General features: G+C 50.7%; 3 protein-coding genes and 2 long non-coding RNA genes across 6 annotated transcripts; 2 read left to right on the top strand and 3 right to left on the bottom strand.

The window, feature by feature from the left end:
- Window positions 1-5,991: 5,991 nt before the first annotated feature.
- LOC130517323 (uncharacterized) lies at window positions 5,992-8,293 on the bottom strand. Its single transcript, XM_057019124.1, has 5 exons — window positions 8,055-8,293; window positions 7,535-7,648; window positions 7,263-7,372; window positions 6,664-6,936; window positions 5,992-6,585 (listed from the first exon to the last, which is right to left on the bottom strand). The coding sequence occupies exons 1-5, from the start codon at window positions 8,260-8,262 to the stop codon at window positions 5,992-5,994; spliced, it is 1,299 nt and encodes a 432-aa protein (XP_056875104.1). The 5' UTR covers window positions 8,263-8,293.
- On the top strand, window positions 8,292-10,225 carry LOC130517328 (uncharacterized). Its single transcript, XR_008947696.1, has 2 exons — window positions 8,292-8,451; window positions 9,275-10,225. It is a non-coding gene; the product is annotated as an uncharacterized LOC130517328 (long non-coding RNA).
- On the bottom strand, window positions 9,220-10,838 carry LOC130517327 (uncharacterized). The gene is made up of 2 exons (XR_008947695.1): window positions 9,591-10,838; window positions 9,220-9,465 (listed from the first exon to the last, which is right to left on the bottom strand). It is a non-coding gene; the product is annotated as an uncharacterized LOC130517327 (long non-coding RNA).
- A 340-nt stretch (window positions 10,839-11,178) lies between these two features.
- LOC130517325 (plancitoxin-1-like) lies at window positions 11,179-13,950 on the top strand. 2 transcript variants are annotated; one of them, XM_057019126.1, is made up of 8 exons: window positions 11,179-11,460; window positions 11,529-11,601; window positions 12,036-12,134; window positions 12,202-12,379; window positions 12,459-12,537; window positions 12,753-12,917; window positions 12,983-13,168; window positions 13,281-13,950. In XM_057019126.1, exons 3-8 carry the CDS (start codon window positions 12,043-12,045, stop codon window positions 13,631-13,633), a joined length of 1,053 nt encoding a protein of 350 aa, XP_056875106.1. In that variant the 5' UTR covers window positions 11,179-11,460; window positions 11,529-11,601; window positions 12,036-12,042; the 3' UTR covers window positions 13,634-13,950. The 2 variants fall into 2 exon arrangements, with proteins under 2 accessions (XP_056875106.1, XP_056875107.1); XM_057019127.1 differs by having other exon boundaries at window positions 11,939-12,134.
- An 888-nt stretch (window positions 13,951-14,838) lies between these two features.
- hsdl2 (hydroxysteroid dehydrogenase like 2) lies at window positions 14,839-17,933 on the bottom strand. Its single transcript, XM_057019125.1, has 11 exons — window positions 17,785-17,933; window positions 17,258-17,421; window positions 17,076-17,174; window positions 16,869-16,983; window positions 16,678-16,781; window positions 16,504-16,602; window positions 16,221-16,415; window positions 16,083-16,154; window positions 15,823-15,975; window positions 15,435-15,563; window positions 14,839-15,357 (listed from the first exon to the last, which is right to left on the bottom strand). Exons 1-11 carry the CDS (start codon window positions 17,799-17,801, stop codon window positions 15,242-15,244), a joined length of 1,263 nt encoding a protein of 420 aa, XP_056875105.1. The 5' UTR covers window positions 17,802-17,933; the 3' UTR covers window positions 14,839-15,241.
- Between the last annotated feature and the right edge of the window lie 3,615 nt (window positions 17,934-21,548).

Raw genomic sequence — 21,548 nt, 5'->3', positions numbered from 1 at the left:
CGCCGCCGCCCTTGTCGCCCTTGTCGCCGCCCCGCCCTTGTCGCCCTTGTCGCCGCCGCCCTTGTCGCCCTTGCCCTTGTCGCCCTTGCCCTTGTCGCCGCCCCGCCCTTGTCGCCGCCGCCGCCCTTGTCGCCGCCGCCGCCCTTGTCGCCCTTGCCGCCTTGTCGCCGCCCTTGTCTCCGCCGCCGCCGCCCTTGTCTCCGCCGCCCTTGTCGCCCTTGTCTCCGCCGCCCTTGTCGCCCTTGTCGTCGCCGCCGCCCTTGCCTCCGCCCTTGTCGCCCTTGCCGCCGCCGCCCTTGCCTCCGCCGCCCTTGTCGCCCTTGCCTCCGCCGCCCTTGTCGCCCTTGCCTCCGCCGCCCTTGTCGCCTTGCCTCCGCCGCCCTTGTCGCCCTTGCCTCCGCCGCCCTTGTCGCCCTTGCCGCCTGCTTCGGCTTTGTATTCGTCGGCTTTTTCTTTGTATTTGTCGGCTTTTTCTTTGTATTTGTCGGCTTTTTCTTTGTATTTGTCGGCTTTGTATTCGTCGCCTTTGGCTCTGTATTCGTCGGCTTTGGCTCTGTATTTGTCGGCTTTGTTTGGCTCTGTATTTGTCGGCTTTGTATTCGTCGCCTTTGCTTTGCATTTGTCGGCTTTGTATTTGTCGGCTTTGGCTTTGTATTTGTCGGCTTTGTATTCGTCGCCTTTGGCTTGGTATTCGTCGGCTTTGGCTTGGTATTTGTCGGCTTTGGATTTGTGGGCTTGGTATTTGTCGGCTTTGGCTTGGTATTTGTCGGCTTTGGCTTGGTATTTGTCGGCTTTATATTTGTCGCCTTCGGCTTGGTATTTGTCGGCTTTGGCTTGGTATTTGTCGGCTTTGGCTTGGTATTTGTTGCATTCGTCGTCATCGTCATCATCATCGTCGTCGTCGTCGTCGTCATCATCGTCGTCATCATCGTCATCATCGTCGTCGTCGTCATCGTCGTCGTCGTCATCATCGTCGTCATCGTCATCGTCGTCATCATCGTCGTCATCATCGTCGTCATCGTCGTCATCGTCGTCATCGTCGTCATCCGTGTGGTGGTGGGGCTCTCCGTCGTCGTCGTCGTGGTGGGGCTCTCCGTCGTCGTCGTCGTGGTGGGGCTCTCCGTCGTCGTCGTCGTGGTGGGGCTCTCCGTCGTCGTCGTCATGGTGGGGCTCTCCGTCGTCGTCGTCGTGGTGGTGGTGGCTTTGCATTTGTCGGCTTTGGCCTGGTATTGTCGGCTTTGGCCTGGTATTTGTCGGCTTGGCCTGGTATTTGTCGGCTTTGGCCTGGTATTTGTCGGCTTTGGCCTGGTATTTGTCGGCTTTGGCCTGGTATGTCGCATTTGTCGTCGTCGTCGTCGTCGTCGTCGTCGTCGTCGTCGTCATCGTCGTCGTCATCGTCGTCGTCGTCGTCATCGTCGTCATCGTCATCGTCGTCATCGTCGTCATCGTCATCGTCGTCATCGTCCGTCGTGGGGCTCTGCGTCGTGGTGGTGGTGGCGTGGGGCTCTCCGTCGTCGTCGTGGTGGTGGCTTTGCATTTGTCGGCTTTGGCCTGGTATTTGTCGGCTTTGGCCTGGTATTTGTCGGCTTTGGCCTGGTATTTGTCGGCTTTGGCCTGGTATTTGTCGGCTTTGGCCTGGTATTTGTCGGCTTTGGCCTGGTATTTGTCGGCTTTGGCCTGGTATTTGTCGCATTTGTCGTCGTCATCGTCGTCATCGTCGTCATCATCGTCGTCATCATCATCATCGTCGTCGTCGTCGTCGTCCGTCGTGGTGGTCGTGGGGCTCTGCGTCGTCGTCGTGGTCGTGGGGCTCTGCGTCGTCGTCGTGGTCGTGGGGCTCTGCGTCGTCGTCGTGGTCGTGGGGCTCTGCGTCGTCGTCGTGGTCGTGGGGCTCTGCGTCGTCGTCGTGGTCGTGGGGCTCTGCGTCGTCGTCGTGGTCGTGGGGCTCTGCGTCGTCGTCGTGGTCGTGGGGCTCTGCGTCGTCGTTCGTGGTCGTGGGGCTCGCTCTGCGTCGTCGTCGTGGTCGTGGGGCTCTCCGTCGTCGTCGTGGTCGTGGGGCTCTCCGTCGTCGTCGTCGTGGTGGGGCTCTCCGTCGTCGTGGTGGTGGGGCTCTCCGTCGTCGTGGTGGTGGGGCTCTCGTCGTCGTCGTCGTGGGGTGGGGCTCTCCGTCGTCGTGGTGGTGGGGCTCTCCGTCGTCGTTGGTGGTGGGGCTCCGTCGTCGTTGGGTGGTGGGGCTCTCCGTCGTCGTGGTGGTGGTGGGGCTCTCCGTCGTCGTGGTGGTGGTGGGGCTCTCCGTCGTCGTGGTGGTGGTGGGGCTCTCCGTCGTCGTGGTGGTGGTGGGGCTCTCCGTCGTCGTGGTGGTGGTGGGGCTCTCCGTCGTCGTGGGGTGGTGGGGCTCTCCGTCGTCGTGGTGGTGGTGGGGCTCTCCGTCGTCGTGGTGGTGGTGGGGCTCTCCGTCGTCGTGGTGGTGGTGGGGCTCTCCGTCGTCGTGGTGGTGGTGGGGCTCTCCGTCGTCGTGGTGGTGGTGGGGCTCTCCGTCGTCGTGGTGGTGGTGGGGCTCTCCGTCGTCGTGGTGGTGGTGGGGCTCTCCGTCGTCGTGGTGTGGTGGGGGCTCTCCGTCGTCGTCGGTGGTGGGGCTCTCCGTCGTCGTGGTGGTGGTGGGGCTCTCCGTCGTCGTCGTGGTGGTGGGGCTCTCCGTCGTCGTGGTGGTGGGGCTCTCCGTCGTCGTCCGGTGGCGGAGGTGGTGGTGGGGCTCTCTGTCGTCGTGGTGGCGGTGCCGGAGGAGACGGTGGTGGGGCTCTCCGTCGTCGTGGTGGCGGTGCCGGAGGAGACGGTGGTGGGGCTCTCCGTCGTCGTGGTGGTGGTGGTGGGGCTCTCCGTCGTCGTGGTGGGGCCTCCTCCGTCACCTCCAGCGCCGCCGCTGCCGCCGCCTCCTCCGTCACCTCCAGCGCCGCCGCTGCCGCCGCCTCCTCCGTCACCTCCAGCGCCGCCGCTGCCGCCGCTCCTCCGTCACCTCCAGCGCCGCCGCTGCCGCCGCCTCCTCCGTCACCTCCAGCGCCGCCGCTGCCTCCTCCGTCACCTCCAGCGCCGCCGCTGCGCCGCCTCCTCCAGCGCCGCCGCCGCCTCCTCCAGCGCCGCCGCCGCCTCCAGCGCCGCCGTCGCCTCAGCGCCGCCGTCTCCTCCAGCGCCGCCGTCTCCTCCAGCGCCGCCGTCTCCTCCAGCGCCGCCGTCTCCTCCAGGCGTCGTGGTGGGGCTCGTCGTCGCCGTCGTCGTGGTGGGGGGCTCGTCGCGTCGTCGTGGTGGGGCTCGTCGGCGTCGTCGTGGTGGGGCCGTCGGCGTCGTCGTGGTGGGGTCGTCGTCGTCGGCGCGTCGTGGTGGGGCTCGTCGTCGTCGGCGTCGTCGTGGTGGGGCTCGTCGTCGTCGGCGTCGTCGTGGTGGGGCTCGTCGTCGTCGGCGTCGTGGTGGGGCTCGTCGTCGTCGGCGTCGTGGTGGGGCTCGTCGTCGTCGGCGTCGTGGTGGTGGGGCTCGTCGTCGTGGTGGTGGGGCTCGTCGGCGGCGTCGTGGTGGGGTCGTCGTCGTCGCCGTGGTGGGGCTCGTCGTCGTGGGGCCGCCGTCGCCTCCAGCGCCGCCAGCGCCGCCGCCTCCGCCGTCGCCTCCAGCGCCTCCGTCGCCTCCGCCGTCGCCTCCGTCGCCTCCACCTCCGTCGCCGCCAGCGCCTCCAGCGCCGCCGTCGCCGCAGCGCCGCCGTCGCCTCCAGCGCCGCCGTCTCCTCCAGCGCCGCCGTTCTCCTCCAGCGCCGCCGTCTCCTCCAGCGCCGCCGTCTCCTCCAGCGCCGCCGTCCCTCCAGCGCCGCGTCTCCTCCAGGCGTCGTGGTGGGGCTCGTCGCGGCGGCGGCGTCGTGGTGGGGTCGTCGTCGTCGCGGCGTCGTGGTGGTGGGGCTCGTCGTCGGCGTCGTGGTGGTGGGGCTCGTCGTCGTCGGCGGCGTCGTGGTGGGGCTCGTCGTCGTCGGCGGCGTCGTGGTGGGGCTCGTCGTCGTCGGCGGCGTCGTGGTGGGGCTCGTCGTCGTCGGCGGCGTCGTGGTGGTGGGGCTCGGCGGCGGCGTCGTGGTGGTGGGGCTCGTCGTCGTCGTCGTGGTGGGGGGCTCGTCGTCGTCGTCGGCGGCGTCGTGGTGGTGGGGCTCGGCGGCGGCGTCGTGGTCGTGGTGGTGGGGTCGTCGTCGTCGTGGCGGCGTCGTGGTGGTGGGGCTCGTCGTCGTCGGCGGCGTCGTGGTGGTGGGGCTCTCCGTCGGCGGCGGCGTCGTGGGGCTCGTCGTCGTCGTCGTGGGGCTCGTCGTCGTCGTCGTCGTGGGGCTCGTCGTCGTGGGGCTCGTCGTGGGGCTCGTCGTGGGGCTCGTCGTGGGGCTCGTCGTGGGGCTCGTCGTGGGGCTCGTCGTGGGGCTCGTCGTGGGGCTCGTCGTCGTCGTCGTGGGGCTCGTCGTCGTCGTCGTGGGGCTCGTCGTGTGGGCTCGTCGTGGGGCTCGTCGTCGTCGGCGGCGTGGGGCTCGTCGTCGTCGGCGTGGGGCTCGTCGTCGTCGGGCCGCCGTCTCCGCCGGCGCCGCCGTCTCCGCCAGCGCCGCCGTCGCCGCCAGCGCCGCCGTCGCCGCCAGCGCCTCCAGCGCCGCCGTCTCCTCCAGCGCCGCCGTCGCCTCCAGCGCCGCCAGCACCGCCGCCTCCTCCCCGGCGTCGTGGTGGTGGTGGGGCTCGTCGTCGGCGTCGTCGTGGTGGTGGGGCTCGTCGGCGTCGGCGTCGTCGTGGTGGTGGGGCTCGTCGTCGCCGTCGTCGTGGTGGTGGGGCTCGTCGTCGGCGTCGTGGTGGTGGTGGGGCTCGTCGTAGTCGTGGGGGCTCGTCGTCGTCGTGGGGCTCGTCGTCGTCGTGGGGCTCGTCGTCGTCGTGGGGCTCGTCGTCGTCGTGGGGCTCGTCGTCGTCGTGGGGCTCGTCGTCGTCGTGGGGCTCGTCGTCGTCGTCGTCGTCGTGGGGCTCGTCGTCGTCGTGGGGCTCGTCGTCGTCGTGGGGCTCGTCGTCGTCGTGGGGCTCGTCGTCGTCGTGGGGCTCGTCGTCGTCGTGGGGCTCGTCGTAGTCGTGGGGGCTCGTCGTCGTCGTGGGGCTCGTCGTCGTGTGGGCTCGTCGTCGTCGTCGTCGTCGTGGGGCTCGTCGTCGTCGTCGTCGTGGGGCTCGTCGTCGTCGTCGTCGTCGTGGGGCTCGTCGTCGTCGTCGTCGTCGTGGGGCTCGTCGTCGTCGTCGTCGGGCTCGTCGTCGTCGTCGTCGGGCTCGTCGTCGTCGTCGTCGGGGTGGGGCTCGTCGTCGTCGTCGGGGTGGGGCTCGTCGTCGTCGTCGTGGTGGGGCTCGTCGTCGGGCCGCCGTCTCCGTCGCAGTCGCCCGGGTCGTTGCCTTTGTCGCCATCGTCGTCTCCTTCTGGGTCGCCGCCTTCCCAGTTGTCTCCGTCTTTGTCTCCGTCGTCCGGGTCGCCGTCTTCCCAGTTGTCTCCGTCCCCGCCCTCGGGGTCATCTTTGCCGTCATCTCCCTTGCCGTCACCAACATCTCCTTGCCCGTCATCCTCTTCGTCATCCCCGTCCCCAATGTCTCCTTCTCCGTTGTTTCCCCCGACTTCCCAGTCTCTGTCATCGTCCCCTTCTCCGCAGTTATCAAAGGTGCCATCCTGGACGGTGCCGCCATGGTCGAAGCTCGTCGCTGCTAGCTTGGTGGATGAACTAGTGATGTGCGTTTTGTCATCAAAAGGCAATGCAAGCAAATCCCACCAGTCACCTTCGCTGCCGTCACCTTTGCCCTCGCCGCCCTCACCCTCATCCTCGTTGTGCCCGCAGTTGTCGAGGCCGCCATCCTGTGGATGGTTGTCACCAAGGATGGTGCTGCTGTGATCCAAGCTTGTCGTGGCCAGCTTGGTGGATGGACTAGTGATGTGCGTTTTGCCATCAAAAGGCAACGTGTACCAATCCTACCAGTCCTTGCTGCCCCCTGCATCTTCGTCCTCATCGGGGATGCCATTGTCGAAGCTTGTTGGGGCTGGGCCTATGTCGCCATCATGGTCGAAGCTATTTGGACCCGTCATGTCATCCTCGTCTAAGCCATTTGGGGCCTCGTTGTCCCTGCCCATGTCCTCATCACAGTTTTCCAGGGCGCTGTCCTGTGGTGTCAGCATGGTGGATGGACTAGTGACATATATAATTTCATCAAAAGGAATTGTAGCCGAATCCCACCAGTCCTCGCCACCTCCTACGTCAACCCCCTCACTGTTGCCCTCTCTAAGGTCTTTGTCCTCACAGTCATCACCCTGGTCTGGACGGGCCTCAGCAAGAGGCAGGTTGTCAAAATCCCACCAATCATAAGCTTTGGGACACTCCGTCACCTCTGGGGTCACTGTTCTGCAATTCTCTCCTTCACAATGAGGCTCAATTGTGACGGTTTGTCTTGGTTTCCGTGCATCTCTTGGTTGACGACTGCGCTTCTTTAGGTTTGCTCCACGAGAACAAGCTGCCAGTGTTGTGAATATTTTGTCACCAGAAATGAAAACCATTTCATAGATTGAATTCTAGTGGGGGAAGGGGGAAATCTCAATTAGCTCTCAATTTAGCTCTCAAATTACATAATCAGTTAAGATTTTCCATACCATCTTGCCATCTGTGGAGATCCTCACATACTCTGCTTCTGCAATTGTTGTGGTCAATTTGCCAACAATTTTTTCTCCCAGAGTTGTGAATCTCTTCAATTTGGTGCCAACAGGCAACTTAACAGTGACTTCTGTTTTATTACAAGCCATCAATGGAACTACGGGTTGTGATGTTGCCGGATTCTGGCAGATGGCAACAGCAGTCACATTTTCCTGCATTAGATGGTCAAAATAGCTCAATTGCAAGTGGCAAAACCACACTCCATTTGAAACCTGCAGAGACAAAAGTAACTCAATCATAAAGACTGCAGTAGACAGCATTATGGTTAAATCAAGGGGCAAGCCTAGTTACAGAAAAATTCAAGTTACTGCAGGTTTAGACAGAATTACCCAAAGTGTGTCCATTGCTGCCGACACTAACAAGTGCAGGTACCCGAACTGAACATTACACAAGTGTATACAGTAAAAAAAGTTATCCAATAGACATATTGCTTCCTTGCATGATGGATTATGGGTTTTGATCAGTGATGAGCAGCAGATAGGCATTACCCAAGTTGTCGCTACAAACATTTGATGAGCACTCATCGTGTAACTTTTACCCATGTTGCTACGTAGTCACTGGTGTACGGGATCTTCAGCAGCAGCCATGGTCCAAGTGCACGGACTGATAGGAGGGTGTGACCTTTGGGATAGCTCCACATCCTCCATTCTGTGGAGACGGAGGGGGAGGAAGGACCCAGAAGTGATTACGATGCTAAAATTTGTAGTTTCAGTAATAACAGACTTCAGAGCCTGGAAATGATTTTTAGTCCCGGTTTAATTAACACAGACAGGAGTTCCGAAGTTAAAGAAGAATGCCAAACAAACTTGCCTTCCAGTTTCAAGTTTGAGTATCGGACACGAGAAACGCGGATGGACAGAATGTTGTCGCTGCAGCGATATTGAGGTCGACCAAAATCTGAAGACTCTCCATGATCATGGAACTCTGAAACAAGACAACATGCTCAATTGTTTAACATTCCGAAATACCAACGCCAGTCACCAGTCCATGACAAGGTGGACAGCTGCAGTTTTCATATATTTAAATCCACAAGGAAATACTCCAAACTAAATTTAGTCCTGTGAATTTCCCCAGAACAGCCATATAACACAGCAAAGTCAAATTCTCACCTTCATAAATGAGACAACTCGCTTGATCGCGAAATGAAGCAGATCTTCATAAAGAACCAACTACTACTGTAGTGTACATATTAAAACACTAACCTCCAATAATGCAACCTAAACCCTTATCTCTAACAGGTTAAGATGGAAATGTATAGCAAGAACGCTCAACATCCTCCCAGACTTGAGCCACGGTTCGGTCCGGCCCGGCGGAGCCACTACTTTCTTACCTATCAGAAACTTCCAGACCTGCACCGGGAAATACGAGCTTCCCTCCGGTGACCCCCTGGGGATCTCCAAGTCTGAAAACAGCTGCTCGAAGTCATCCAGGCGAGCGCCGGGCTCCCGGCCCGGGATATCCGCTGCGCCGGGCCGAGCTAGAACCGCCAAAAAGACCCAAATCGCGGCTATCACGCCGTGTCTGGAAGTCGCCAACATGGTCCGGTCCCGTCCGGTCCGGTTCGGTCCTCTCCGCGTCTCCCGCATAGTCCGGTCTGAAAGCGGGGCAGGGCCGCCACCTCCCGTGTCAAATGCCCATCCCGAAGATGCTGATTGGTTAATTAGTCCCAGCTCTGCTCCTTCCACGCGCGAGGCCTGGCGCGTGACCTCCGGAACATCTCTTTGAGGGTTTGTTTTGTTGTTTTTAAAATAACCTTTGTAAGCAATACGTAATTTATTGATTATAATGAGTCTCATTCATATTTATACCAGGAAGTTACAACAATGTTGTGACTTTAATGCCATGTTTGTTTCTTACGCTTGTGTGAGTAGTAGTAATTTCCGAAATGAGAATAAGAAAATACCCTACACTCATTTAAATTCAGCTATTTGCCACTTATAAACTCTGGTGTAAACAATTTTTCACACAAATAGATTTATGGTCAATGTACGTGTTCGGCATAAGAGGTTTATGCCTGGGCAGGCAAATTATTGTAGCCAAAGACCTCAGTGATGGTGACATCTGGTGGACAACTGTAGCCATAGCAACCTCCAAAGAGCACGACTCAAGCACTGGCACTGTTTCAATCCCATGACACCAAGAAAAGCTCATCGTGTGCTCATCCAGGGGTTTTGTTCATTGATACCAAATAATGATTATATTGTCTTTACAATAAAATATGCAGATGCTCACCACCTTAATCTAAAACACATTCAAGATTAACCTAAAGAATAAATGCAAATTATGTTAAGGGTTCAGTGTTGGTTAAGGGTTCATTGAACACTTTGAGATTTATTTAAAAACTGTACTAAAAGTCCCCAACAGGATTAGAGATCCTTCCTACTTTGCAAATGATCATGGTGTTTGAATTCAGAAACATTATTTTAAAGGTGATGGTTTGTCATTTGGGGACTTGTATGATTGATTTGGAATGATTATTCACAGAAGCAGACAAGTTATTTCCTCTTCACACTTTTTTATTGAGAAATATATTTTTTTCTGCTGTTCCAGGCTTCGGTCTGCTCCTCTTCTGGCTGACCAGCTCCCCGGCTTTGGAAAATGTCCTTTCACAGGGAACAGACGATGCTGGGATGCACAGATACTTGCATGCAAGTTTCCACAGCGTAGGATTTAAAGTCTTTCGTGCCACCCAGTACTTCAGGGGATCCTCAGCTCTTGTCAAAATTTGTTCTTTCAAATATCTATGACACAGACAGTAAGACAATGAATGACTGAGTAAAAAAAACTGATGTTTCAACACAACATCGACAATAAATAGACACACACATACATATATACAGCATATATATGTATATATTTAGCTTACTGTCAGGATTTCCAGTGTCGACAGGGTCATGATTGTCATCATCCCGAGTGTCTCAGCATAGATGATGTGTTGTTGCTGTACGACAACTCTTGTGTGCATCGCAAACACCGCGCCTACGAGCAATTGTAATTTTGAGACCCATTTAAAAATTAAAAATACAATTCAATTATGGAAACATAAAATGTATGCTATGATCTGCATTATACCTTATTTGGTGCTATGAGATCAAAATGATCCCAAACATTAGAACGTCACTTATTGGTGGCACTCGCCATGAAATGCGTTGAAACGCCATGAACCAGTGACACACACTGAAAGACTGAGCCAATGACAGGCTTCCAAACATTTTGAAGCAACGAAGCAGCGACGGCGTTCGAAGCTTCAAACGTCATCGGTCACGTGACGCTGGTGTTTCGACACAAGCTCCGAAGCCTCGGTATCATTTGCCCATCACTAAGTGACCCTCTTTGTTCTGGAGTGGACAGTATGAACGGTTTGGTGATTAAGCCGACAGAACGTGGGCTGAGTGATTAACAGTCCTTCATCTTTGACTCAGTGATGTCCCTGTTGATCTTTATCGTTGTTGATTTGATGTTAAATGATGTTAAAAGCAATAAAATCCATCTACATGGAAACACATACTGTAGTTAGACACCTGACAAGGCACCAAACGACGCACACAACGAACTGCTGAAGGAGCCCAGAGCATCCAACGCCCACACAACACAATACAAGACACACATCCAAACACTCACTATTAAGACATCTCCACATATCGTTTAATCACGTCAGAACATTGCAACAGGCCTGTCTGTCCGAGTTGGCTCATAGGGGTGTTGATAAGCCACATTTTCATTTTTGGTGAAGACCTTGTATGTTGTGACCATTTAACCTCCTCGGGTACTGAGTTCCACTCACGAGTGCTTCTCACTGACCGGGCCAACTTACTGCACAGCAGAATGAAACCGTCACCTCTGACGGAGCCTCGAGTGGCACAATCAGAGATGCTTCTTTGGCCGGTGAACTCTGCCAGAGGATCTGTTTGGGAAAGACATAAAGATCACTAATGTTCTTACGGGAGAGAGACAAAGGGACAGAGGAAAGGTCCAGAAGCTGAGCAAGATGATGACGAGAATGTGTGAACTCAGAAGCATCCTGGAGTCTGGGGTGTGGACTCCCAGTGGGACCAGTTCACAATGGCTTCTTTATCTGGTCAAATAGTAAAGTCCGAGTTTTATCTCTCCTGTCCTAATTTTCCTGGAGAAAAACAAAAATAAACCCCTCCTCTACCTGTGCTGGTGCCAATTCAGATAACAAGTGGAGGCTTTGGCTTGGACAGATCACGTTATTTGCTGTTTACACACTACACACAAGCTGAGATGACAAAGATGTCTCCTCCTTTAGTTTCTTAATCCAATAAACCAACAGTCTTAGGGAGAGACTTCAGGGAGTGGTGTGAATGACAGGAGTTTGGAATCATTAGGGCCATAATTCTGATGCAAATTTAGAGCTAATTTTCAGTTTTCTGCATATTTTTAACCAACCGTTCAAAAAGGACTTGAACTTTCAAATAGATCCTTAAATGTTGTTTGATTCTTTTATTCTTTTCATCATTATTCAAACAGTAAGTCTGACTGAGATCAGAAAACTGTTTCGAGGGTTCACAGGTCCAGATAAATATTGCTTTTGGCAGAGATGAGTCTGTGCTTAACACCATACACAGACTAGTTAATCCTGACTAGCAGAGAGTTGATTGGCCAGTTTGATGCATTGGAATGGGACACAGAGCTATAAAGCGGAGCTGTTGAAGAGGGAGGCGTGAAGCAGAGGCCAGCAGAAGATTTCGTGAGCGTTCGTTTCCTTCTCGGCAGTAAGTGGGCTCTCTTCATCTTGGTAAAACTTGACTCTCTCATGCTGAACTGATTCTTTTAAATACAGATTCAACAATCGTGACCCTGAGAAGGTTCCCGGCAGCTGTATCCATCTCCAGGCCTCCCTGGACACTTCAAAGGTCAATCTGGTGCATTTCTGCATGAAGTGTGAATGAAGTGAATCCTTCAGCATATGTTCAGTCAGGGGGGAGGAACATGTAGTTTAAGAGGATTGTTTTACTTCATGAAAGCAAAAGTAAGAACACTGAAAAGCTTTGTGTGTCTGTATGTGGGGTGAAACTGTCCAAACATGCTGCGTTTCAAATAATGAACAAAAAGATAACGGAAGGTTATAGCCAAGGCAGGGTTGAAACAAAAAACCACCGACAAGTCCGGACTTTTTCCCTTTTTCGGAGTGGGGTGAAATGACCAAAGTGGGCACAAGTGATGGTTTGATTTACGATTTGTGGATCCCAGGGTGGGATTCAAGAAATTCCAACACATGTAGATTGGCACCCCCAGCCGTGCCGTTATCAGACTGAGGCCGTCTAACGTGCTGCTGTGGGTGTTGCAGTCCCGTCATGTGGGGGGTGGTGCTGACTCTCGGTCTGATCTTGGCTGGCTCCGACGCCACGGTGACCTGCAGGGACAACAACAACGGCATTGTGGACTGGTGAGAGCCCAAACTTCTGCTCTGTAAAGATTTCTATAAAACCTACCATTTCTCCACTTCTGGTCAGGTATATCTTGTATAAGGCACCTGTAGACTCAAAACTAACCGGCGTGGAGTACATCTACATCAATTCAAATGGAGCAACCGCCATGAGTCCCCGGATATCAAACTCTAAGGGCATCGACGATCCAGAAGGAGCCCTGGCGAACACCCTGAAGCCACTCTTCATGCCGATCAGGTCAATGGTAAGAGAATAATAAACGTTCTGTCCAGGTCTTTGTCGTGGGCCCACCAAATATCCCATTTCTGGATTTTTTTTTAAAGCCCGCAAACTTTGGTTTTATCAGCTACAACGATCATCCTCCAGGATGCAATGCGGAAAAAACCTTTGGCCACAGCAAAGGTAAACTTTAGCTCATCTTTCAGTCATCATCAAAGGTCTGTGAAACGTAAATACTACACAGAGGTTTGGGGAAAAAATCAGAAAAAGATAAAAGCCTTCCTGTGCTGCTGTTTTTGCTTCCGATTTCTCCCCACAAAGTTATTGATTTGGCGCCTCTGATCTCTGATTAATGAATACGAGTTTCGGCTGATTTTGACCTTCATCTTGTTCCTCAGGGGTTCTGATGGTGGACAGAACTGACAGCGGAGTCTGGCTCTTGCACAGCACTCCACAATTCCCATACAGGAGGAATAAAAATACATTCTGGCCTAAGAGTGGGAAACAAAACGGCCAAATATTCATCTGTGTCACATTTCCCTACGCTGAATTCAAAAAAATAGGTAACGTCAGACATTAAAAATTGACTGGGGCTGGTCTCAAACTGTTCCATGTCACCCTTTTTCAGGTAAACACCTGCGGTACATTAGAGCTTTCCCATTTGAACACGACATTCCGGAACAATTCCATGACGAACTGAAGAAGGCTGCCAACTGGGATTTTCTCCCTGTGAACAGCGCTGTCCAAAGGCTCCAATCAAAAGCAAAGATGGCCTTTTTCAGCATAGCCAAACAAACATCCGAGCAGCCAAAAGGTGTGATTTAGGCAACCCTTTGTTAAAGTGCAGTTTTCCCAGAACCTCTCGGTTGTAGAGGTAAAGTGTCTTGTTTGACATGAGGAGACAGCTGATCTGTTTTTGCTTGCAGATGGAGACCTTTACGTTACTATTGGACGCCTGATCAGGGGTAACGTGATGGCGCAGACCTGGGGCTGCCAGGCTGGGCACGACACATCCTACTGTATTAAAAACTTCCATCAAGTGATCAACGTTGAAACCATAACAACTGGTTTGGGTCAGTGGCCTCCTACAAAAGACCATTCCAAGTGGTGTGTGGGTACAAACCTCAACAATCATGTGGTGTGTATTGCTGACATGAACAGATCACCATCACAGTACAAAAGATACGGTGGCGCTTTGTGCTTAGTCAACCAGAGAGTAAAAGATATATTTACAGGTTTTGTGAGAGATCAGAGAGCTGCAACACGCAAAACATCATGAACATCCTAAACACAGACTGTGACACTCTTGATGATTGAGAAGTCTCAGTTTCCAAAGAGGGAAAACTGGGTTTTAGCATGGTGTCAGGAGGCATTCAGACCTTCACTGTGTTTTCAGTCCTCAAGGCAACTGTAAATCTTGCATCTTCTTCAGATGATGGGAGGCACAATGTCTTCCAGTGGCTTTATCTTTGTGGATTAATATAAACTGGATGAATGAAAAGGGGGTCCACACCAAAAGAATCTAAATGTTGCAATTATTTTCCTTCAATGCAAACCTTGTTTTCTACCATTTTAATAAAGTTCCTTTCCATCATATTACACGTATGTCCTTCCAACATCACTTTAGAAACACGTGAGGGCCAGAAAAGGCTTTTCTGATCATTTTCCTTCTAAAGACTACCACAAAATCTGACAGCTGACCACACGCTGACCACTACCCCCCCACGCTTCAACTCCTCCCCCAGCCTCTATAGGCCCCTCCCACCACCCGGTGTTTGAGCCAATACTGTAGTGAGCATGACTGACGGAGGTACAAAAATTTGTAAAAACTAAATTTCAAAGGGCTTCAAAAATTAAAGGAAGTCCAGTTGCATTTTCTTTAGCCAAGAATTCCAAAAGTGTTCAAATCAAAATCCCACTTGGCTGCTCCGACCACAATCTCGTCCTCCTGCTGCCAAAATAAAGGTCACAAAAGAGGAGGATCACAAGATCCATCAGGCTCCGGAATAAAGCCTCACATGAAACATTACCAGGCCATTTTGGGCTATTCTCTTTGCCAATTCATGCAAACAAATAACTATTCACCCAAACTGTAGACGGTGGACCACCAAGCCCATGACCCCTGTTCTAGCTCCTCGGTATCCAGGGTCACCTGGTGGAGCAGGTCAAGGTTTTTAAATATCTGGCCATAGATGTGGACGCCTACCTGTTCTTCACCGAGTATTAAAAAAGCCCAAGAGCGCCTCCATCTGCTGAGGTTCCAGGATCACCACTCAAAAAAAGAACTGGAGCAGCAGCTCATAGACGACGAGAGCCTCCCTGATCACCACGGACCCTTCACACCTTCATGTTCCAGCCATCAGGTCCATGTTATAATGAACCACTGATCACCAGAACATCTTCCATGAAGCACGAATCTGTTTGTGACATCTCAGATCAGATCAACTTGTTGATAAAGGTCTCAAATGCAGTGAAGTCGGTGGATCCTGCATTCACAGCCTTCCAGTTTAATTCATTCATTAATCAACACAACACCAACTCCTTATGACAGTTACATTTGAAAACAGGTTATCCCGAAACTGATCGTTACAATTCAAAGTGTTAAAATCATTTCAAGTTACAGAGTAAACTCTATTTTAAACGTCATTTCCTCCCACTATAAAATGGATTTTTGCCATAATCTAAATGCTTTTTGTTGTTTGTTCTCCCGGGGTGATGTTCACCTCTCAGGAGTGTGACGGCGGCACACACAGACACACAACGTCAACACAACTGTCCGCTGCTGCGACTGCAATGAATGGCAGATGCAAAATGATCCTTTTCGTGGGATCTTTAAGGCAACTTATCAAGTTACAGTCGAGGAGAGAGAGGACAGGAGAACAGGGCGTCACAGCTTGGCCTTGTTCATGCGACCCATAAGCTTCTCCAGCTTGATGGCCATGGTCATGTCTCCTTTGATGCGAAGCTTCCCAGACATGAACGCCATTGTTGGCTTCAGTTTCCCTAAAACACAGAGCGCACGGGTCGTATGCATCATATACTACAGAGACCAGGATGTCGCCGTCCACGGCGGAGCTCACCGGCAAACATTTTGCTGAAGTCGCTGGAGTCCATCTTCATGATCACGTCCGCTTTGACAGACGGTTCGCCGTGACCCACGCTGCCAGCGCCGCTTTTCAGGTCAAGAAACCAGACTCCCGCATGTTCACCTTATGGACACAAAGACAGTCTTAGGACGAACACAGCCACAGATAGAGAGCTTCATAGGTCCACTAATTCTTGAAGGTCCCAGAAGGAGATCGATTTGGATTCCCAGTGGGTCAGTAGAATCTTGACTTTGTGAGGATTCATTTCACATATCTACCACTGATTCAAAAGTCTGATCCCATGACCTCTGCTGTACACCAAGGTCACCTTATGAGACCTGTGAAGACCTCTAATCTGGACCTAAGTAGTCTCTGGTGATACCTGACAGGTCAAACTGATAAATGCCCTGCGTTGACTTCACAACATCCTCATTAATGACTCCCTTGATGACTTCAAATGTGCTTTCTATTGGTCCACCGGCGGAAGGAGGGGCAGAAGATGATGATGACGGCGGCTTAAAGGCTGGCGTAGCCCCTGGCATGACACGACACGGAAAAACAGGTGCAACAGTTAGTGAGAATATTTAGTGTCAATATTTATCAACTTGTGACTGCCAACTGTGCACATCTTGTTCGTTTTACCGTGCTCCTCCATCTTTTCAACCAGATAATCAGGGGCCTCGTCCAAGAAAAAGTCTGGCAGCAGCGGGTGACCTGGTGGTCATTTACAAACAGGATGAGCACCACGCGGCACCAGGTTGAAGAGCTGAGGCGGTCTACCTTTTTGGACAGCGTATGGATCAAAGTCTCGGATTCCTTCCTTCTTCAGGACATCTTCATCCACCAGAAACTGGCCTGTGTAGTCCTTCGGTTGAGACAAGACTGCATAGGCAGCATCTGCCATGATGTCTGCTGTACGACACTGTTTTCCAATGCCGTCGCCACCCAACATGTCCATTGCTGCGGTCTGGATTGCTATGGCAACAGAACAAAAGACGGTGGATGGTCAAACCTACATTGCTTGCGCCAAACATGTAAACCAACTTAGAAATCTTTCACCGACCGGTTCGAGGCCAGAGGGCATTTACAGCGATTTGACCTTTGAATTCTTCAGCCATACCCAGGACACACATGGACATGCCATATTTTGCCATTGTGTATGCTGAAAATACACACAAATGGAAAAAATGACACCTTATTCCAGAGTATGATGATGACAGCTAGTTACTATGGATACCTGTGTGGTTTTTGAACCAGACAGGGTTGAGGTTGAGAGGGGGGGCCAGGTTAAGGATGTGAGGATTGTGGCTCTTCAGCAGATGAGGGATGACCAACTTAGACCTAACACAGATATAAACATGCACTCATTAACAGAAAATATGTGTTGGTGTGTGTGTGTGTGTGTGTGTGTGTGTACTACTGCCGTACGTCAAATAGGTTCCCCTTAGGTTGACTCCCAGCATCAGGTCGACTTTCTTCATCGGTGTCTCTAAAGTTCCCGTCAGACTGATGGCGCTGGCGTTGTTCACCAGCACGTCGATTCCTATCAATCATACATTAAGGATGTCAGGACCCACAAAAAGGAATGATTAAAGGATGGAGCAAAAATCTGTTCAACCAAAAAACCCGAGGCACCTCCAAATTTGCTGACAGCTTTCTCAACCGCTTCTCCAATCTGCTGCTCATCACGAATGTCGACCACACACGCCAACGCTTTCCCGCCTGCTGCCTCCACTAAAACAGACCAAACATAGGTGAAGAAAGACTCGGCTTTGAAGCGCTCTGCTCTTGTGTGTTGGTGGCTTCAGAAGGCCCACCCTCCTGTGCAGCCGTGTAGATGGTCCCTGGTAGTTTAGGATGGGGAGAAGCTGTCTTGGCAGCAATCACAATGTTGGCTCCATCTCTAGCTGCCTTCAGAGCGATGGCTTTGCCGATTCCTCTGCTTCCTCCTGTGATGAAGAGTGTGCAGCCAGCTAATTTTCTGCAAAACACAAGAGGGGTCATAAGAGTAATCACTCCATTTTACTACCTAGAAAAACCTGCTGGGCCAAAAGATTCTCAAGTGATTCTTCCTAAGATCTCTTTAAGGTTTCAAGGTGAACTTTATTCGTTACCAGTGATTAATTTACCAGCTGCAACACCAAATTAAATAGGGTGTACATTTGCATTCTCCAGAAAACCCAGAAAAAGACAAAATCCTGTATTTTGTCTTCGTCAGAAACCTGCTGGTAAAGTGTAGCAGAGGGTTACGTTTCCAACGGTCTGTATAAAATGAGTTGATTCGGCAAAGACAAAACATGTCAAATTTGTGAGGAAGCATTAATCATAAAATAAAAACACTCACCCCGTGTTGGGCAGCATTGTTCGACAAGTGGAAAAAAGTGACAAATCAGTCCAGAATGTGTGTGTGACCGAGTCCTGTCCCCTTTCACCTACTTGTCTCTTCTTCTTCTTCTTCGCTGTAGTCCGCCCTGGGGCTTCTTCTATTGCTTTGAATTAACGGCAGTTGGCATTGAAATTGATGCATTGGTGCCACCTTCTGGCCGTCTCTCTCCTCAGCAGTCTTGTCAGAAACTTAAAAACCTCCTTCCTTCCGCCTGAACTCTCCACACAGATCAAAATGCCGTTCTCATCCCCAGTTTAACTGCCGTAAATATCATTTATGTTGTGATTTTATGTGTGTAGAATATTTTATTTAACATTGTTTATTTTTATGAATATTTAATTCCTTTAATTAACCCATCATACAGGGGGGAGTGGTTTTCTGTTCTTTGTTTAGTGACGGACCTTTAATGTGGTACTCCACTTCACGAACTTTTATTTGAGGTAACACTGCAAGAAGAGGAAGTTGCAGAAGACATTTTTTTAAGATGTTTTTCTTTGCTCATGGTGGACCTACTCCCTCAGGGGTGCAGCCAGCGAGTTCGACGGTGGTGATGGCGTTTACGACGATGTCGTGGCAATAAATCATCTGTATCAAAAGAACTGTGGTCCGTGCTTCTCTGACGGGAGTGATACCCAGCTACCATTACATTGTCCTCAATCCATCCACCACCAGCTTCCTCTCATCAATATACTGCCTGCATATTAAAAGCACATGTGTGATTTCGGGTTCATGACAATACTCACTGTTTCCCCATCATGTGTAATGTATTGTTTAGGTTACGGTGAAAAGATGCCTCCCCTTGACTTCTGTTGCTACTTCTCATTTGCTTTTTTGCATATGATAATCTTGCCTTTTGACCTTCAACGATGCTCCTCCTCACTGCTTCCTTTGCCAGCTTGTCTGCCCTCTCACTCCCCCAGATCCCCAGGTGAGCTGGGGTCCACAGAAACACGACGCAAAGCTCCTTCCCGAGGCATTTCCCACATTCCTACACTATATTTATCATTAAATCTTGATGACTTTTTGATGCTCCTGTTTTAATGCTTGTTAATGCTGATGCTGGGTCTGTGCCCCTCTTTCCCTCCTCTGATATTGGATCTATGCACTTTGTATTTGTTTTGTTTTTTTCACCTGTCTTATCGTAACTGCCTATCACTTTCTTACATAAATGTCTCCAAATTTGCTTTATTAATGATCCATTTGTCCCCAGTTCTCTGTCCCGATTGCACAAAGGCAATATTGATCTTGCCCCATACTGGATAATGATCACTAATGATCACCGAGCTGCAAAGCTGCTCAACACCAATGTCAAATCCAGCACAGACGATTTACCTGTATTCATGTTAATTCTTCTGTATCTACCATCATTTAAACACACTAGATTTTTCTCATCCATATTCTCTTCAATGATCTGCCCATTAGGATCAGTCCGATCACTTCCCCACACCCATTAAGATCACCACATCAGATGTTTGACCCCTCACCCGTCCTTCTGTCCCTTCAAGTCTCTCTAACTCTAATCTTCCATCTTCCTCTTACTCCATTTCTTCCTTCTCTCGGCATATTCCCATTTGCTCCCTCTTGCCCTGTCCTCCTTGCTCAAATCTACACTTTCCCCGTCCGTCTCTCCAGCTTTCTTTCTGCCCGCCACTGCCTTTTCCGATCGGTGTTTACACCTATTGTCCTTACAGGCCATCGTCCAAGATTCCCCCAACTACTCCCTTGTCACCAACACGGATGATTAATCATGTTTCTAATGCTTTGATTTTTGTCAATTTCTTTCTCGCTCCGATCTCCTGCGTAAACTCTCTTTTTGGCAGCCAATTTTAGAGGTTCCCCCAGAAACCTGTCAACATTATTAAATACCCCCCTGGCTACTTCTTCGTTGCTCATTTGACATCGAGGGACTCAACCGTAACAGCTACACTGCCACCTACTGGACGAGGGCGCAATCACTCTGGCTCTGGTAATAAAACTGACTTTAACAGCCTTTACAATTCACCTCACACTGGACAATATTGCTCCCAACTTTCATAATGACTCATTTATTTATGCTTGCAAAGATACATACATCAAAAGAGAGGGAAATCAAATCTTTCTATTTTCACAAAATTCAAAACACCACAGTTACTTGAATAATAGGCTCGAACTGATTAAACTCTCCTTTCCCTTTTTGTAAGAAATGAATTTATTTTACAGATGCCTAGAGAATTGGTTTCCTTTTAAAATACCTTTTTATTACTTCATTCCTTCATATACTCACTCATACACACACACACACGTCATATTGGTTGCTCTTTGTTTCGATTTGTTTTTTTTAAAAATGCACACTAGACTGAATTTCATCTTCTATGGACAAAAAACTCAATTAATGTGTGTATTGTTTTGTTAAGGAGAAAATTCTGGAAACGTGGCATAGTTAGGGTATGTTTGTGTAACATAGGGGGGATTCTGTGGGATGGGGACACTCAAAGATTTTTATTGAGATACATTATTTTTTCCACAGTATTTGGACCAGTTTCTCTTTTCGCTCAGATGTTCTCCACACTTGGAGAACATCCTTTCACATGGTACTGAAGATGCTGACACACAACAATGTTTTGGCCATCTTAAAAAGGTTGGAGTAGGCATGTTTGTGGTTAAACCAACAGGGGAGTGGGTCCTCTGATCTGGCCAGCGGTGGGTCACTGCACTTTTACTTTTGCATCTGCAGTGGCAATCTTTGCGTTTCCCAAAGGTTAATAAAGGTTAATAGCTGAACTACAAACATGACATGTATCACCATTACTGAACGTCTTTAATTTGGCACACATTGCCAGTCGGGCAGCAGCTCTCTATCAAAGTGATACCCCCAACCGTCCCAGAGAGATGAGGGAAATCACCCAAACCAAAGTCAGGGGAATAACTGAGTGCTTACATGTAGCTGAGCAAGAAACCATGGAAGAGACAGTCAGGCAGGGTTCACACAGGCAAAGATCAAGCCCAAGCCCAAACCTTACAGTCCATATTGGGATTGATGCAACCAGTACCTGAACTGCTGCAAGAAATTCAGGAAGCTGAACTCCGAACAGGCCTTAAAGGGGCTCAAAGATGGTAAATGGTGCCAGAAATGAGTGTGTAATCACACCGAGGACTGATGCACTCTCAAGCACCCCTGTATAACCTGTCAGGAGATGCACCACAGTCTTGTAAGAGTCAAATCAAGAACCAAATGGAAGGTGTACACGGTCGGTCTTCTTCCTACAATAGTGTATCTGGATGATCTTAACAGCTCTTAAAAAAAGTAATCCTGAAGGTGTAGGCTTGGCACATTTCTGAAATGAAAATAAGGAACAGGGCAGGGTGGGTTAGTACATCATCATTTGAAAAAAAAAATCATTACATATTATCATGGAGACATTTTATTGAGAGATCTGTGGTTGGCTTTGTATGAATTATTTCACGTTATTTTCCCCATTCTTTTCTACCCTTCGGCAGTCATTTTCTTTTTAACTGTCAAATAAAAGACAATTCCATATTTTTTAGGGTGGCAATCTGAAAGGGAGATTTAAATGTGATGTAATGCAATGTAATTTAATGTAACAAAATCCTATATGAACATGGCTTATTTTTCCATCACACTCCACAGTCTTACTTTAGGGTAATAAATGAAAGATGGGATGGGAGATCATTAATTTGAATCATTTTAAAATGTAAATAGTTCCCCCCAAAATAATATGAAA

Source organism: Takifugu flavidus, chromosome 20 (genome assembly GCF_003711565.1).
Source record: "Takifugu flavidus isolate HTHZ2018 chromosome 20, ASM371156v2, whole genome shotgun sequence".
In the NCBI taxonomy this organism is placed as follows: Eukaryota; Metazoa; Chordata; class Actinopteri; order Tetraodontiformes; family Tetraodontidae; genus Takifugu; species Takifugu flavidus.
Note: the sequence above shows the minus strand (reverse complement) of the source record. Positions and strands in the feature narration are given on the sequence as shown.

What these genes read in the sequence shown, in the direction of transcription:
- LOC130517323 (XM_057019124.1), bottom strand. Translation starts at nt 8,262, where the DNA reads ATGTTGGCGACTTCCAGACACGGCGTGATAGCCGCGATTTGGGTCTTT. An exon ending in GGTCTGGAAGTTTCTGATAG is followed by an intron (nt 7,649 to 8,054) that starts GTAAGAAAGTAG and finishes GTCTTGTTTCAG; the next exon opens with AGTTCCATGATCATGGAGAG. An exon ending in TCTCCACAGATGGCAAGATG is followed by an intron (nt 6,586 to 6,663) that starts GTATGGAAAATC and finishes TTCCCCCACTAG; the next exon opens with AATTCAATCTATGAAATGGT.
- LOC130517325 (XM_057019126.1), top strand. Translation starts at nt 12,043, where the DNA reads ATGTGGGGGGTGGTGCTGACTCTCGGTCTGATCTTGGCTGGCTCCGAC. An exon ending in TCATGCCGATCAGGTCAATG is followed by an intron (nt 12,380 to 12,458) that starts GTAAGAGAATAA and finishes TTTTTTTTAAAG; the next exon opens with CCCGCAAACTTTGGTTTTAT. An exon ending in AACCTTTGGCCACAGCAAAG is followed by an intron (nt 12,538 to 12,752) that starts GTAAACTTTAGC and finishes CTTGTTCCTCAG; the next exon opens with GGGTTCTGATGGTGGACAGA.
- hsdl2 (XM_057019125.1), bottom strand. An exon ending in TTATCAGTTTGACCTGTCAG is followed by an intron (nt 15,564 to 15,822) that starts GTATCACCAGAG and finishes TGTGTCCATAAG; the next exon opens with GTGAACATGCGGGAGTCTGG. An exon ending in CTTCAGCAAAATGTTTGCCG is followed by an intron (nt 15,358 to 15,434) that starts GTGAGCTCCGCC and finishes TCTGTGTTTTAG; the next exon opens with GGAAACTGAAGCCAACAATG.